Below are 17,104 nucleotides of genomic sequence, written 5' to 3'. Positions count from 1 at the left end.
AATGAACGATCATTATTTATCATGTGCTACTGTCAAGTCATAATGACTTTTAGCAAATACTACAAATTATTATTATTATTATTATTATTAATTTATTTTAAGTTGAAAAGCCTCTTTAAGGTACGTCATTTGTCAACCACTACAACTGAGTTGCCCCGTTTACTCCGATTAGAACTGGACAGTATAACCTTGTTTGTTAGCGTGGTAAGATCCATATACCGTATTTTCCGCCCTAAAAGGCGCACCTAAAAACCTAAAATTTTCTCAAAAGCCGACAGTGCGCCTTATAGGCCAGTGCGCCTTATATATGGATCAAGTGATGAATTTGTTGATCCATACTGGTTGTACACAGTGCTCTGCCAAAATGTTTCAGTACGTTTTAGTACGACTAGTAAATTACAAGGTCGCATCGCTTCCCAGCATTACGGCAACTGTAGTCAGGGGGCGTCACCGAATAGCTGTTGTACCCGCGAGGCTATTTCATGTCAAAATAGGCTGCTCTGTTAATGTTTCGAGTAAATCTACGGATCGATATGGAAGGGAAACATAGGTAAGTAGTACCAATGCGTTAGATCGAACTTTAGTCAGTTCTGATCATTTTATAGGAGATCGTTTGAGAAACGCGATTGTTTACAGAGGGCTCGTTGGTTATTGGCTAGTGGATGCATACCGCAACCCTAGTCAACCTCAGTTTGATGCAGTATAGCTTCTATTTTATGCGCCTTATAATCCGGTGCGCCTTATATATGGACAAAGTTTTAAAATGGGCCGTTCATTGAAGGTGCGCCTTATAACCCGGTGCGCCTTTTAGGGCGGAAAATACGGTAATCATAAAATGTCATCTGTGAATTTGATCTTTCAGGGCTCTTCAGCAGATCGCAGTCAATGGAGGGAACCTACACGGAACACTGATGGGCTATGTTCATTGTATGAGGCAGCACTCTGTCTTTTTGAAGAAGTAAGACAATACGTTTTTTTTTTTCTAATTCACCTGGATCCGTTGTTTCAGAGAGGGTATAACCCTAACCCGTATTTCCCGGAAAATAAATAAAAAATTGCCCTGAAATTGCAGAAGACTTATGGTGCTTTATCTACACCATAACTTTTAAAAAACCAAACATCCAATTATTTGAAAACATATTAATATAATCAGCAGACAAATTGCTGCCGTTATATTCTAACTACGAGTTGTTGGTGTCGTCTGTTTTTTTCTTTTTCTAAATGTATAATCGTCCCACATTTTAGGTCTCTGATTCTTTCATTTAAATTAAAAAAATAAAGCTCCTCCTAATTAGAGTGCAGCTCCTCTACCTTACTGAAAACTGTTCTGCAAAGAAAATTTCATTTGAACCTTGTACATACATACATAACATATATTCATTTATGTGTATGTATGAATCCAGCTTGCGTAGGTTTTTTTGCAAAATCGTGACGCAAGTTACTCTAGAAGTCTATTTGTAGGACATTCCCCTAATTGTAAAGTTTTTCTTCCAGGTATGTCGAATGGCATCCGACTACTCTCGCACTTGTGTTAGTCCAGACAGCATCCAGACAGGTGAAGCACCTGTAGTATCTGAAACCTGTGAGGTTTATGTGTGGGGAAGCAACAGCAGCCATCAACTCGTGGAGGGTACACAGGAGAAAATACTGCAACCTAAGCTGGCTCCCAGTTTTGCTGATGCACAGACGGTAAGGAAAACATCCAATATTTGCTCTGGTGCACTTTGTACACTCAGTGGCACCTTGACTTCTGCACTGACTTCTGGTGCTGAGTTAAATTTTGCTTCTCAGCTTCAGGGGTCATAAGGGCTGTTGGTCTGTCTTTGGAAGGGTTGCTTGCTACTTGCTTGCTTCAATACAATGTGGTGCCCTGCTGTGATCATAGGAATAAAACTCTGTGCCCCTGTACTGTGAAGCTAAGTTTGTTTCTTCAGATGACAAAATTCCGTACAAACATGGTACCCACCCAGCCCTGTTAGCAAGAGCTCAGCGGATGGAGCCACTGAAGGGAAAGCGCAATCTTCTTTAACTTCTTATAGGGACAGTATGCAGAATCCTGTGCCATCTAGTGGTGAACTAATATGTGAATGCCAGAACTTAAGTTTGAAGTGCGTGCATTTTGAAGCACGTGCTTTGTTGCCACAAAGAGACCACATGTTGCTAGCCTACCACCAATTTCTGCAGCAGAGGTTCAATCAAAATGTCTTCAGCCTAGTGGTAGAGAGTCCACCCTGAGACTGGAAGGTTGTGGGTTCAAACCCCGACCGGGTCATACCAAAGACTAAAAATGGGACCCATTGCCTCCCTGCTTGGCACTCAGCATTAAGGGTTGGAATTGGGGGGTTAGATCACTAGCGGAACCGCTACTGCTCACTGCTCCCCTCTCCCCCAGGGGATGGATTAAAATCACATGGGGATGGGTTACATGCAGAGGACAAATTTCACCACACCCAGATGTGTGTGTGACGATGATCATTGGGACCTTCGGGACTTTTTCATAAACGACTCATAGTATTCACTCAAGTGAAGAAGTGCATTGCGTTTGTTACACATGCTGTAATCATTGATCCAACAATTTTGTGATCAGGTGATTGTTCATATGTTTTTATGCTAAATACATTCACTGAATTTTCCTTAACAGATTGAGGCAGGCCAGTACTGCACTTTTGTAATCTCTTCTGATGGTTCTGTGCGAGCTTGTGGGAAGGGAAGCTACGGCCGCCTAGGCCTCGGGGACTCCAACAACCAGTCCACACTGAAGAAGTTGACCTTTGAACCCCACCGTGCCATCAAAAAGGTGTCGTCATCCAAGGGCTCGGATGGCCACACCCTGGCCTTCACTACGGAAGGTGAAGTGTTCAGCTGGGGTGATGGCGATTACGGCAAGCTGGGTCACGGGAACAGCTCGACACAGAAATACCCAAAACTTATCCAAGGACCGTTACAAGGAAAGGTAGGCCAGTTTCAGCCAGTTTACTTCAGTTTCAGTGAAAAATTTAATCCCATTACAAATTGAAATTACCATCCTGCCTTCCCTCTTGGTCACTTCCTGGATTCCTGTACTGATTCAAATGCAATTACGGTACATAATAGATGCTACATAAAATTACAGATTATATTGTATTTTGTTTTGCGCTGCATTCTATAATAGTTCCTGTGACATAAAAGAAAAGTAAACCAACTTGTGTATGGTGACCAGCATTGGTAAAGATATGTGAAGCTTTTTTCTTTTTTTACATGAGGTGGTGGTATGTGTATCTGCTGGCTACAGACACAGTGCTGCAGTCAGTGAAGATGGAGAGCTGTATACATGGGGGGAAGGTGATTTTGGAAGATTGGGTATGTCATTTATCTGAAACACACATTTAGAGAAGATGTTTTCCAACAACTGCTGCAAGTACACCACACATTATTGCAGCAGAAATAACACAGCACATTTGTTTTCTTCGTGTTGGGCTTTATGTCTTCTTGTATTGATTGCTTAACTTACATTTTTCATTTGAATTTTTAGATTTTTAATAGCTTTGCATTACGTTTCTCTAAACGTTTGACAACTTTGTTTCGGCTAGGTTTTGTTCCGCCATTAGACGACACAAATGTAGCCCGCTAACGAGTTGATAGACGTGTCGCAGACAAACGTAGTGTGTCGTAGCCGATTTTGAGTTGCCTCGACGTGTCCTGAAGTGTCAAACCGACGGAGAGTAGCTGCTCATCTACGGAAGTTTCATTGTGGATTGATGCACAAGAGCAGCTCAGCTGTTGTCTCTCTATCAGAGCTACATTTTTTTCAGAAAATTTCCTGTACCTGTAAAACTGTCATATGTTAGAAGTATGAATTTAACGATACAATCATAAACAAATATTTTTTACGCAGATATTCTTGTCTGGCATTAATAGTGGTGGAAGAGAATGGTACTTGCCTTGTATAATACAGTCCATCATTTTGTCTCATTTAAATGCAGGTCATGGTGACAGCAGCAGCCGAAACATTCCCACCTTGGTCAAAGACATCAGCAATGTGGGAGAAGTGTCATGTGGTAGCTCTCATACGATTGCACTGTCAAAGGATGGCCGTACTGTTTGGTCGTTTGGAGGAGGAGATAATGGTGTGTAAAAACATTTACCGTATTGTCCGAACTATAAGTCGCTCTGGAGTCGCACCAACCATAAATGCATAATAAAGAAGGAAAATACATATAAGTCGCACTGGAGTATAAGTTGCATTTTTGGAGGAGATTTATTTGATAAAATCCAACACCAAGAACAGACATGTCATCTAAAAAGTTAAAGTTAAAGTCAAAGTCCCAATGATCGTCACACACACACCTGGGTGTGGTGAAATTTGTCCTCTGCATTTAACCCATCCCCGTGTGATTTTAATCCATCCCCTGGGGGAGAGGGGAGCAGTGAGCAGCAGCGGTGCCGCGCTCGGGAATCAGTTGGTGATCTAACCCCCCAATTCCAACCCTTAATGCTGAGTGCCAAGCAGGGAGGCAATGGGTCCCATTTTTATAGTCTTTGGTATGACCCGGCCGGGGTTTGAACCCACAACCTTCCAGTCTCAAGGCGGACACTCTACCACTAGGCCACTGAGCTGATAGGCAATTTAAAATAAAAATAGAATAGAGGCAACAACAGGCTGAATAATTGTACGGTATGCTAATGTTACACGACACATAAACAACGAACTGAGAACGTGCCTGGTATATTAACATAACATATTAAGAGGTATTCAGACAATTAGAGCATAAATAACATGCTAACAAGCTTACCAAACCATCCGTGTCACTCCAAATCACTTAATCCAATGAAATCTTCCTCATCTGTGTCACTTTTAAACAACTCCACTAACTCCGGAGGTAGAGGATACGGCGCTTCCTCTTCTACGGCGCTTACTTCGGACTCATCAACACAATTATCAACACAGGCCTAGAGCACCCTCTTGCGGTTTAGTGTGAAAAAAACGTTTGAAATTATATCATAATGTGTTAATAATTTCACACATAAATCGTTCCAGAGTATAAATCGCACCCCCGGCCAAACTATGAAAAAAAACCAGCGCCTTATAGTCCGGAAAATACAGTACACAATTGGATACTACAAACAAATCCTTTGGATGAGGAATACATTTATTATTAAAATCTAAATTGTTTTTCCGCAGGGAAACTTGGCCATGGTGACACTAATCGTGTTTACAAACCAAAAGTGGTAGAAGCCTTACAAGGGATGTTCGTCAGAAAAGTGTGTGCTGGAAGCCAGTCGTCTCTTGCCTTAACTTCAACTGGACAGGTAATGTGGACATACAGTGGGGGTAATAGGTTCTTGTTGAAATTAGCCTGAGCTTACAATGTTTCTTTTGAGCAACAAAATCACCAACATGGGTAAAAAGTTTTTTTTTAAAATGTTTGTTACGAGCATCGCTCAAAAATTACTCAATTGATTTCCACAGAATTTCGTGAAGGTTTGTGAGATGGGCCTTAAAACCATTTAACAATCGTACTAAAAATACAACTAACATTGTGATGCACAAAAATGGCAGCTGTTGCCACCCAAAGGTCTGGTTGAAGTCTTTGAGCTATTACAGGCCAAGTCATCCAGTCCTGTGAAAAAGTGTTTGCCGTCTTCTCGAATTCTTACTTTTTTCGCTTGTTCATCATGTGCCAATGTTCCTTGGCGTCACTGTGATCATAGGTGTATGCCTGGGGTTGTGGAGCTTGCCTGGGTTGTGGGTCCTCAGAGGCAACAGCACTCAGACCAAAACTTATCGAGGAATTGGCTACCACCAGGGTGGTGGACATCTCCATAGGGGACAGCCACTGTTTGGCCCTGTCGCATGGTATGTGTGAAGCAATACAAAATCCAAACACCATATTCAGATAATTGAGCCTTTTGAATGCACTTAAATGATATAAAATAAATTCACTGTAATACAGGAGCGTCTCTGGAAATTAAACTTTGTTCCTGCTCTTCATTCCAACCGACATCTATAGACAATGAAGTATATGCATGGGGGAACAACTCCATGGGCCAGTGTGGGCAGGGAAACTCCACAGGACCAATCACAAAGCCTAAAAAAATTATAGGCTTGGATGGGGTGACTGTGCAGCAGATTTCAGCAGGAACTTCCCATAGTCTGGCCTGGACAGCTCTTCCCAGAGACAGGTGGGCTAACAACTTTTTGTACCTTTCCTGTATTTACCGTAATTTTCGGACTATAAGTCGCGGTTTTTTTCATAGTTTGGGTGGGGGGGGGCGACTTATACTCAGGAGCGACTTATGTGTTTTTTTTTTTTTCAAAAAATTAAAAAAAAAAAAAAAAAAAAAAAAATGAAACCGCGATAAACGAACCGCAATGTAGCAAGGGATTACTGTAATTTGAATTTCAAGTGACGACAGCAGCGCGAAACCATCTGCGTCACTCCAATTCATTAAATCCATCAATCGTCCTTTGTCAACAATGCGTGCGCGCCGCTGACGGCTTTTGCACTTAAAAATATTCCACAGGCCCATATAACGATATATAAATTATATATCAAATAACTATTATATAAGCAATAATGTTATCAAACCATCTGTGCACTCTAAATCATTAAATCCATCGATCAAATTCCTCGTCCTTTGTCAACATCGCCGCGCGTGCGCCCTGACGTCAGCCTCGTCGTTATTCCACAGATCTACTATATAACTATATTGTAGCGTTAACAAAGTTCAAGGAAAGACGTGGGTTTGGTAAACGGCTCTTTATTTAACAAAACAAACTTACAGGCGTGTGGCGGCGTGGACGTCCAGCCACGGAAGGGGACGAGAGCTCCATACGATAGGACCGGGCGTGCGTAGAAGCCATGACCGAGCCCCATGCACCGTCCTCGGACAGCCACCCGGCTGAGCGCCGGCCCTCGACTTCCATCCACGGAGCTGAAAGGCAGCTCGGTAGAGTAGGACCGGGCGTGCGTAAAAGCATTGTCCGAGCACCATCCACCGTCCCTGGACAGCCACCCGGCCGAGCGCCGGCGCCCGACTTCAATCCACGAAAGTGAAAGTAAGCTGGACGAGTGACGCGCGACAGCAGCGCGACGCGACGTCGCGGTCGCGCGTCAGCAGCGCGACGGTTGTTTACATAAAGGACAAAGATCGACTCGTCCAGCTTTCTTTCACTTTCGTGGATTGAAGTCGGGCGCCGGCGCTCGGCCGGGTGGCTGTCCAGGGACGGTGGATGGTGCTCGGACAATGCTTTTACGCACGCCCGGTCCTACTCTACCGAGCTGCCTTTCAGCTCCGTGGATGGAAGTCGAGGGCCGGCGCTCAGCCGGGTGGCTGTCCGAGGACGGTGCATAGGGCTCGGTCATGGCTTCTACGCACGCCCGGTCCTATCGTATGGAGCTCTCGTCCCCTTTCGTGGCTGGACGTCCACGCCGCCACACGCCTGTAAGTTTGTTTTGTTAAATAAAGAGCCGTTTACCAAACCCACGTCTTTCCTTGAACTTTGTTAACGCTACAATATAGTTATATAGTAGATCTGTGGAATAACGACGAGGCTGACGTCAGGGCGCACGCGCGGCGATGTTGACAAAGGACGAGGAATTTGATCGATGGATTTAATGATTTAGAGTGCACAGATGGTTTGATAACATTATTGCTTATATAATAGTTATTTGATATATAATTTATTCAAGATTCAAGAGTTTTTATTCGCCATGTTTGAGCGTGCCAAACAAGGAATTTGACTTCGGTAAAACACACCCTCTGTTCAACATATAGGTGACTAACAACACTCAGGACATGTGAATAATGGCAAAAACAGTGTAGACAAATTCAAAAGGTGTGAAGAGCAGGATGTTATTGCACAGTAATGCCTCTGAGACTCTATGAGTGGTGTGAGTTCATCAGAGCAACAGCCTGGGGGAAGAAGCTGTCTCGGTGTCTGCTGGTTTTGGCGTACCGAGCTCTATAACGCCGTCCGGAGGGGAGTAGTTCAAACAGACTGCAACCTGGGTGAGAAGGGTCTGTAGAGATGTTCCTTGCACGTTTCCTGGTCCTGGACAGGTACAAGTCTTGGATAGAAGGGAGGTTGATTCCAATGATCTTTTCTGCAGTCCTGATTGTCCGTTGCAGTCTGTGCTTGTCTTGTTTGGAGGCTGATCCAAACCAGACAGTGATGGAGGTGCAGAGGACAGACTGGATGATGGCAGTGTAGAAGGTCTTCAGAAGCTCTCGCGGCAGGTTGAACTTCTTGAGCTGTCTCAGGAAGTACAGCCTCTGCTGGGCCTTCTTCCGGACAGAGTCTATGTGGCCGGTCCATTTCAGGTCCCGAGAGATTGTGGTTCCCAGGAACTTGAAGGTGTCTGTGGAGAGAATAGTATTACTGCGGATAGTGAGGGGTAAAAGTGGTGAAGGGTCTCGCCTGAAATCCACTGTCATCTCCACGGTCTTGAGCGGGTTCAGCTCCAGATGGTTTTGGTTGCACCAGTGGACCAGCCGCTCCACCTCCTGTCTGTACGCAGTCTCATCACCGTCCTGGATCAGTCCGATGAGAGTGGTGTCGTCTGCATACTTCAGGAGCTTCACAGGAGAGTCATCTGAGGAGAAATCGTTGGTGTAGAGAGAGAAGAGCAGTGGGGAGAGGACGCACCCCTGAGGGGCTCCAGTATTGGTGGTCCGGGTGTCAGATGTGATGCCCCCCAGCCTCACACGCTGTCTCCTGTTGGTCAGGAAGCTGGTGATCCACTGACAGGTGGGGGCAGGCACCGCAAGCTGGATGAGCTTCTGTTGGAGGATGTCAGGAGCGATGGTGTTGAACGCCGAGCTGAAGTCCACGAACAGGATCCTGGCGTACGTTCCTGGAGTGTCCAGGTGGTGCAGGATGTAGTGCAGTCCCATGTTGACCGCATCATCCACTGACCTGTTTGCCCGGTAGGCAAACTGGAGGGGGTCAAGCAGGGGGCCCGTGACCTCCTTCAGGTGGTTCAGCACTAACCTCTCGAAAGATTTCATGACCACAGATGTCAGTGCGACGGGTCTATAGTCATTCAAACCTGTGATGGCGGGCTTCTTGGCCACTGGAACGATGGTGGAGCTCTTGAAGCACGAGGGCACCTCACACAGCTCCAGAGAACGGTTGAAGATCCGTGCAAAGGTGGGCGCCAGCTGTTCAGCGCAGACTTTCAAGCAGGAAGGTGACACGCCGTCTGGGCCCGGTGCCTTCCTGGTCTTTTGTCTCCGGAACATCTGGCGCACTTCCTCCTCGCGGACCTGGAGTGCGGGCGCGGCCTCTGCAAGAGAGAGAGTGGGTGACAACGATGATAGAGGTGTGGACAGAGCAGTTGTGGGGAGAGGTGAGTATGTAGATTGTGCTGCAGGAAGTCCCGTTGTGTGGGAGGACCGATCAAACCTGCAGTAGAACTTATTCAGCTGGTTAGCAAGCCTTGGGCTCTCCACAGGACGGGGGGTTCGTTTCTTGTAGCCCGTGATGCTCTGCAGACCTTTCCACACTGTTGAGGGATCAGGATTGGCAGAGAGGTGTCTCTTCAGGTTCTCCCCGTAACACCTCTTGGCTTTCCTGACCTCTCGGTTCAGTGTGTTTCTGGTCTGCCTGAACAGGTCGCGGTCGCCGCTCCTGAAGGCCTCCTCCTTGACTTTGCGCAACCTCCTGAGGTTCGGTGTAAACCAAGGTTTGTCGTTGTTGTACGTGCAGAAGGTCTTAGTCTGCACACACAGATCCTCACAAAAACTGATGTATGATGTGACAGTGTCAGTGAGTTCATGCAAGTCTGAAGTTGCAGCTTCGAAAGCTCCCCAATCGGTGCAGTCAAAGCAGGCTTGGAGGTCCTGCCTTGACTCCACTGTCCACTTCCTCACAGTCCTCACCACAGGCTTAGAAGTTTTTAGTTTCTGCCTGTAGGCCGGGATCAGAGTCCTAAAGCTGCACGAGCCGCAGAGTGGTATGCATCCTTGATCACGGTGTAGCAGTGGTCCAGAGTCTGTGCCCCTCTGGTGGGACACGTTACGTGCTGTTTGTATCTGGGGAGTTCGTGTGCGAGGTTCGCCCTGTTAAGATCACCCAGAACAATGATTAGTGAGTTTGGTAGAAGTTTCTCCATGTCTGTTACCTGGTCAGCCAGCATCTGCGTGGCTTCACTCGCACGTGCGTGTGGTGGGATGTAAACAGCCGCCATGACGATCGAGGAGAACTCCCGTGGTGAATAGAACGGCCGGCAGTTTATGAAAAGTGTTTCTAGGAGAGGGCTGCAAAACTCTTTCAACACCGTGACATCAGTACACCAACGTTCATTAATGTAGAAACAGAGACCACCTCCCTTTGATTTTCCGGAGAGCTCCGCGCTGCGATCTGCTCGCGTTAGCCTGAAGCCCGCTAGCTCCACGGCGTGGTGGGGCGTTCGTTCGCTGAGCCACGTTTCCACAAAGCACAGCGCGGCGGATCTGCTGAAGTCCGTGTTTCTTGAAGTGAGGAGCAGCAGTTCGTCCATCTTGTTCGCCAGGGAGCGGACATTCGCCAGATGAATTGACGGTAGGGCAGAACGGAACCCTCTCTGCCTCAGCCTTACGAGTGCTCCCGCTCGTTTTCCGCGCCGCCGTCGTCGTGCTAGCTTGTACAGCACCGCCGCTCCGGCTAGAATCTCCGACAAACAGTCTGAATCGAAGAGAACAGGAGAGAAAATACCAGAAGAAGACTGTCCGATGTTTAACAGCGCTTCTCTAGTAAAAGTGATCCGGGATGGACAGCAGAGGACACAGAAAACACACGAAATAAGACAAATAAACAGAGAGCGACTCACCGTGGCTGCCATCCGCGGCGCCATCATGACGTTTACATATATATCGTTATATGGGCCTGTGGAATATTTTTAAGTGCAAGAGCCGTCAGCGGCGCGCACGCATTGTTGACAAAGGACGATTGATGGATTTAATGAATTGGAGTGACGCAGATGGTTTTATTAACGTGTTATTTATGTAATAGTTTTTTGAATAACTCTGAATTTTACGTCAGGGCCGTTCTCAGCTCTTAGTTTGTGTTTATGTCACGTTAGCATAGCTATCGTTTAGCCTGTTGTTGCTCGTTCATGACTGTTCTTGGTGTTGGATTTTGTCGAATAAATTGCCCCCCAAAATGCGACTTATACTCCGGAGCGACTTATATATGTTTTTTTTCACTTTTTTGGGCATTTTATGGCTGGTGCGACTTATACTCCGGTGCGACTTATAGTCCGAAAATTACGGTACTCATGTTGGAGCATTTCTACCCATTCCTGTCAAAAAGTGAGGAGCCGGCCCCTGCAGACTAAACACACGTTTGTTTTCTCAGAGCAGCGCCCCCTGCAACTTGAGTTTACTCGTGGCTGTTCTGATTTTGGTGCATCAAATAAATTATAAAAAGTTTTCACGTAGCCCCTGCAATGGGCTCAAGTACGAATAATTGATTTTTGGTACATTGAATGAGTATTTTCTATGTAGTTTTGAGATGTCCTACTTTGTGAGTGGTCACAAGGCGCACCTCGAGTCTACTGACGAACATGTGTGAGTACAGCGGCTGCGAGGTTTTTGTAAACTCAGCAGCGTCTTACTTCTGGGTTAGAACAAGACCCATTAATATACCTCACATTTTGTAAGACAGATCGCCATTTTGCCAAAGCAAATATCTAATCATATATACACACCTAGTATAATTGACTGTGGAAAGTTTAGAATAGTATGATAGGGACCCTTTAATGGATTGACTTTGGGGTATGGTAAGTGTTCATAACACAATACCTCAGGTCTGCACTTCTTTAATTAATTTAATTGTATAGCATGCTGAAGCTTCTGACCTGTCAGTTTGTGGTTTATTAGACTTGGTTCTCTTTTGGGTTTTATTTGCATTTGCTGACTCTCCGCCTGAAATTCATGACAAATGTGTTTTTTGCACTTAAGGCAAGTGGTAGCCTGGCACAGACCCTATTGTGTCGACCTCGAGGAAAGCACCTTTTCCCACTTACGCTCCTTCCTTGACCACTATTGTGATGGTATCAACAGTGAAGTTCCTCCTCTCCCCTTCCCTTCATCTAGGTAAATATGACTTAACCTCAATCAGACAAATAGTCTTGACATACTCTTGTAGGGAAGTTACTCTTCTAGATTTTATTTTGTGCCTGTGGTTTTCTCCTGCCTTACACATGCTATCGCTAACAAGATAAGGAAAAGGGCTCAACCGCGCTCTATTTTACAGTTATATTGAGTGTACTGTGATTTGCGGCGATATAAACGAAAATTTGAGGAATGCATTTTTAATAATATACACCCTCCTCTGAAAAAAAAATTGTATTTTCAGGGAGCATCATAACTTTCTTAAGCTGTGCCTTCGGCTTTTATCCAATCATCTGGCTCTGGCACTTGCCGGGGGAGTAGCTACAAGTATTTTAGGTCGGCAAGCCAGGCCACTGCGAAATCTGCTCTTCAGACTGATGGACTCTTCTGTGCCAGATGAGATTCAGGAGGTAAAACAAGATCAAAACATGAAATGTTTGTTTGTTTATTAATATATATTTCAACAACTAACTATCTCTGACTACATTTACATGCAGTCAATTCTCAGGTTAAGCTCAAGATTGTATATCTCGTTTGCATACCTGAAAGGACAAATTCACTCACAAATTTAAATATCCCGATTGGAACAGCGACACGCACAAACACCAATAGACGTCATTTCCGCTTGTTCTTTTCCACCGTCAATACAACTCATTATATTCATGTCTGTCTCTCTCACACTCTTGCGCTCTCACTCTCGCTTTCTCACACGCGCTCTCTCTTGCTCTCTCGCATCTATCGCTTTGAAAATATATTCAATACAGTTCTCCCAGAGTTTTCTACAATTCAACATATATAGCACTAATGATATTGAATTGGAGATATTTGAGGTGACTGGGGTCAAATGCTAAATTGACACACTTCTTAAGTCACTTACGATATCGATACACGTTTTAATCTTCAGTCCTTTCATCATATTTGATACCTATTTATTTGCATTTTTCCTCATCAGGCAGTAATTGAGACACTTTCAGTGGGTGCAACCATGCTGCTGCCTCCACTAAGAGAGAGGATGGAGCTTCTTCATTCCTTGCTTCCTCAGGGTCCTGACAGATGGGAGAGTCTGTCCAAAGGACAGGTACCCTATGCTGCGTAATGCACAGATGGTTTGACACAAGTTGATGTCAACAAAAGACAGCAATAAGATGATCAAAGAATATCATCTTTCATTATAGCTCTTAACCAAGTTTGTCTATTGCCACAGAGAATGCAGCTTGACATCATCCTGACCAGTCTCCAAGACCACACGCATGTAGCCTCACTTCTAGGTTATAGCTCTCCTGCTGATGGTCCTGAGGCGCTTAGCTCTGGTCTGGGATTCACGGCATCCCCAGACCCAAATCACAGTGGCACAGCAGGCCATCCTGACACCCATCTAGCAGAAATCCTCATGAAGACACTCCTGAGGAATCTTGGTTTCTATACTGTAAGTAGTGGAGATGGTAGGGTATGTTTAACAAAGCTAGATTTCTTTAACGCGCAATAGAACACTGATATATATATGACACTGTTCACCCAAAAAAAAAAGCATAATAAATTTCCACTTTTCTGACATTCGAATGAATTGTGGTTCAAGGCACATACTTGCCAACTCTGGCTTATGAGAAATAGGGATAATTGTATTTTTTTTCATCAGCATATCGGCCCAAGCAGGGGCATTGCTAGGCATAAAGCTCTACTGATGCAGAGGCCTTCTCATACAGTGGTTTGCAACCACAGGTCTGCAGCAGAGTACCAGTCTGTGGACCATCCAGTACCAGATCGCAGAGATTAAGAAACACGCACGCATACACACAAATTGTGTAGCGGAGCATACAGCAAGGTTAATAAGTTTTTGCAGAGGTAAACATTCCGACTCAGTGGTCCATCGTGGTCACACGGTTCACCCATTTTGCGTACAAAGGATGAGAAAGTTAAAGAAAGGACGGACTGAGGACATACGGAAGTGGGTTTTTGTCCATCCGTGTAATTGTTGCCAACAGGGTGAAATGCCGACAGGCCTCTCAGTCAATCTCTGACGAACGCCCATTTCACTGACGCCCAGTCTTTGTTATGCTACGTTTACTAGGTGCAAGAAATGAACTCACATGCAAATTCATGAATGCAGGGAAACACTGCGGTTGGCTCCGAGACTGCGGGCCGTGTCGCATCACATTCCTCAAAATGTAAATTGTTTACTTCACTGTAAATTTGTGAGATTGGCGGGAAGAGTGACTGATCCGGAACCATACGGGAGATAACATTGAAATTCAGGAGTGTCCCACATGAATAGGGAAAGTTGGCAAGTACTGTGTGCTCAAGGTATCGCTTCTACGTGAAACAAACACAACGCCCCATTTGTGATCATTTGTTACTATGCAGGATCAGGCTTTTGGTGAGCTGGAGAAAAACAGTGACAAGTTGCAGCAGGACATGTCCTCCTCTGATAGCAGCCAACCAGCTCATCTCCACCAACTGCTTTGCTCCTTGCAGAAGCAACTATTAGCCTACTGCCACGTCAACCACGTAACTGAGGTATTAATACTCAACAATTTGCTTTATTGCATTCTTTATGCCAGTGGTCCCCAAAAAGTCCCCACTCTGTTGATTACAATGCAAAGGGCAATATAAGTAAGGCTGGGTAATTACACAAGTCTTTCACTCTCTAGCATCAGCAGCAAGTTAGCAATATTTCCTTTACATCAGGGTTGTCCAAACTGGAGGTCTGCTGTCCCATTTGAATCAGGTGTGTTGCAACAGGGACACATCTACGTATAACAGGCAGGACAGCGACTCTCCATTTCATACACGCATCTCTGTTAATATATTTTTCTGTCTTTGTATTGCCCCTACAATTTAATTTTGTTTTCTTTTATTTTGAGTTTTCTCCCTTGCTGCTGCCACTCTTTTTCTTTACTATTCCTTATCTGCACATTCATCTCTTACGATTGTGTGCAGCCATGTATGTCTAACTGCCACCCTCTACTCAGCCGGGAAGTGGAAAAAAAAAAATCCTCGTTAACTTCAAAGACCCTCCTGACAGGCTGGGTCTTTGCAAGCATCCATCATATTGCTGTGGGATCCATGAATGAATGAATGAATGAATGAACGAACGAATGAATAGTTGTTTGTCTGTACATGTATGCCCTGAGATTGGCTGTCAACCAGTTTAGGGTGTCCCTTGCTAACTGCCCAAAGTCAACTGGGATAGGCTGTAGCATGCCCGCGACTCTCATGAGGAAAAGCGGTTCAAATAATCAGAATCAGAATCAGCTTTATTGTCAATTCCTTCATGCTAGGACACACAAAGAAACCGAAATACCGTTCCCCCTATCCCACGGTGACGAGACACAGCACACGATTAACACACAAGTAAAACAACGGGGAGAGAGTTCAGGACCCCAACAGCCCGGAGATCACAACTTCGCCAGTGGCGAGCATTGCTGGCATCCCACAACAAAGTCCCGGCGCCATTCTTCACGGATGTAGACGCACAGTCCACCTCCACGCGATGTTCCCCCTCGTACAATGGCCCGGTCCGCCCGATAGCGCGCCATCCGCTCCAGACGCACAGCAGCTACGCACTGTCCGGTCCGCAGAACTCAGCAGGCATGTTGATGTCCAGCGATCGAACGTCCGCCAGAAGAATGGAAGGTGGATGGATGGATGGATCGACTTTGTAAACACGTGGATCTTAAAAATTGTCGACCCATGCTCAGTCTTAATGTGATTGGGTGAATAAGTCTTGGGACAGGGCCTGTGCAGCCAAAGACGAAGTAGTGAGTGCGTCAGCAAGGTTGTCATCTATTAATCGTATTCGATCGTACTCGCGCCGACAAAAATTCTGAAATCATTTAACTCCTACTGTAAATAGGTTGGGACTTTTTGGGTTGTGTACACATTTAAATAGTGCTCCTCACATCTGGTGCCACCAGTTCAGCGGCCTAGTGGTAGAGTGTCCGCCCTGAGACTGGAAGGTTGTGGGTTCAAACCCCGGCCGGGTCATACCAAAGACTATAAAAATGGGACCCATTGCCTCCCTGCTTGGCACTCAGCATTAAGGGTTGGAATTGGGGGGTTAGATCACCAACTGATTCCCGAGCGCGGCACCGCTGCTGCTCACTGCTCCCCTCTCCCCCAGGGGATGGATTAAAATCACACGGGGATGGGTTAAATGCAGAGGACAAATTTCACCACACCCAAGTGTGTGTGTGACGATCATTGGGACTTTAATCTTTAATCTTTAATAAATATATCAATAATGTATGCATTTTGATTTTCCAGAACTCCAGCAGTGTTGCTCTGCTCCATAAGCATTTGCAACTTCTTCTACCTCACGCCACAGACATCTTCTCCCGTTCAGCCACTTTGATTAAAGAGAGTTCCTGGAATGGCAGTGTACACGAGAAGTTACAAGGTATAACGGAGGAATCAATCACTTTTACAACAAGGTTGAAGCAAAAGTCAAGTCAAAAATGTTCTTTTTAATAATATGATCTAATATTTTCCACGAGTCCAAACATGGCTTTCTGATTACTATTGCATTGTGGAATATGAATTAAGCAGCAAAATCCACTCATTTTGCCCTCTAGGTCTCGACTAAAATTGACATCACTGTGCCTAATGGCTCGGCTTGCGAATGTTACATGATCAAACCTAGAAAAAAAGGTGAGCTGTGATTGGTTGTTACCGAGCACTTGGGCACTGTGATGTTGGTTAACAAAATTCATCTTCTCTTATTGACAATGGTTTTCCTTTTCCTGTTTTAAGACAATGTGGTAAAATGTTTCATTTACCTTGTTTCGGCTTGTTCTATCACCTTCCTCAGAAGTTCTCAGCTTAGCACTTGTCGTTTTTATCAGCTGATGTTTCTGTATGTCGCCTGGTGGTCTTTGGAGAAGTAAATCCCAAGTGTGTAATAGCATAAAAGTTCCTTCATGCTTGTTGAACGTGTCCATACCCCATTTTCTGATTTCTATTGCTTCTTTGATCCTGGGATATCATTTTCAGTCGACAGCAAGGACAATATAGCCCAACCCTGAGATGG

General features: G+C 45.2%; 1 protein-coding gene across 7 annotated transcripts in view; it reads left to right on the top strand.

Moving 5' to 3' along the window:
• The window catches only part of herc1 (HECT and RLD domain containing E3 ubiquitin protein ligase family member 1), an 81,197-nt gene that overhangs the window by 5,668 nt on the left and 58,425 nt on the right, over nt 1-17,104 (top strand). For all 7 annotated transcript variants that reach the window (XM_037248284.1, XM_037248286.1, XM_037248287.1 and 4 more), the window contains exons 3-16: nt 863-958; nt 1,495-1,689; nt 2,642-2,953; nt 3,243-3,339; nt 3,963-4,106; nt 5,162-5,289; nt 5,692-5,836; nt 5,991-6,162; nt 11,926-12,060; nt 12,323-12,488; nt 13,031-13,156; nt 13,283-13,504; nt 14,440-14,592; nt 16,342-16,474. In XM_037248284.1, the coding sequence (XP_037104179.1) occupies nt 863-958; nt 1,495-1,689; nt 2,642-2,953; nt 3,243-3,339; nt 3,963-4,106; nt 5,162-5,289; nt 5,692-5,836; nt 5,991-6,162; nt 11,926-12,060; nt 12,323-12,488; nt 13,031-13,156; nt 13,283-13,504; nt 14,440-14,592; nt 16,342-16,474 (2,224 nt within the window). The remainder of the gene's footprint in view (nt 1-862; nt 959-1,494; nt 1,690-2,641; nt 2,954-3,242; nt 3,340-3,962; nt 4,107-5,161; nt 5,290-5,691; nt 5,837-5,990; nt 6,163-11,925; nt 12,061-12,322; nt 12,489-13,030; nt 13,157-13,282; nt 13,505-14,439; nt 14,593-16,341; nt 16,475-17,104) is intronic.

This window comes from Syngnathus acus, chromosome 3 (assembly GCF_901709675.1).
Source record: "Syngnathus acus chromosome 3, fSynAcu1.2, whole genome shotgun sequence".
NCBI classification, from domain to species: domain Eukaryota; kingdom Metazoa; phylum Chordata; class Actinopteri; order Syngnathiformes; family Syngnathidae; genus Syngnathus; species Syngnathus acus.
This window is presented reverse-complemented; position numbering and strand designations above follow the sequence as displayed.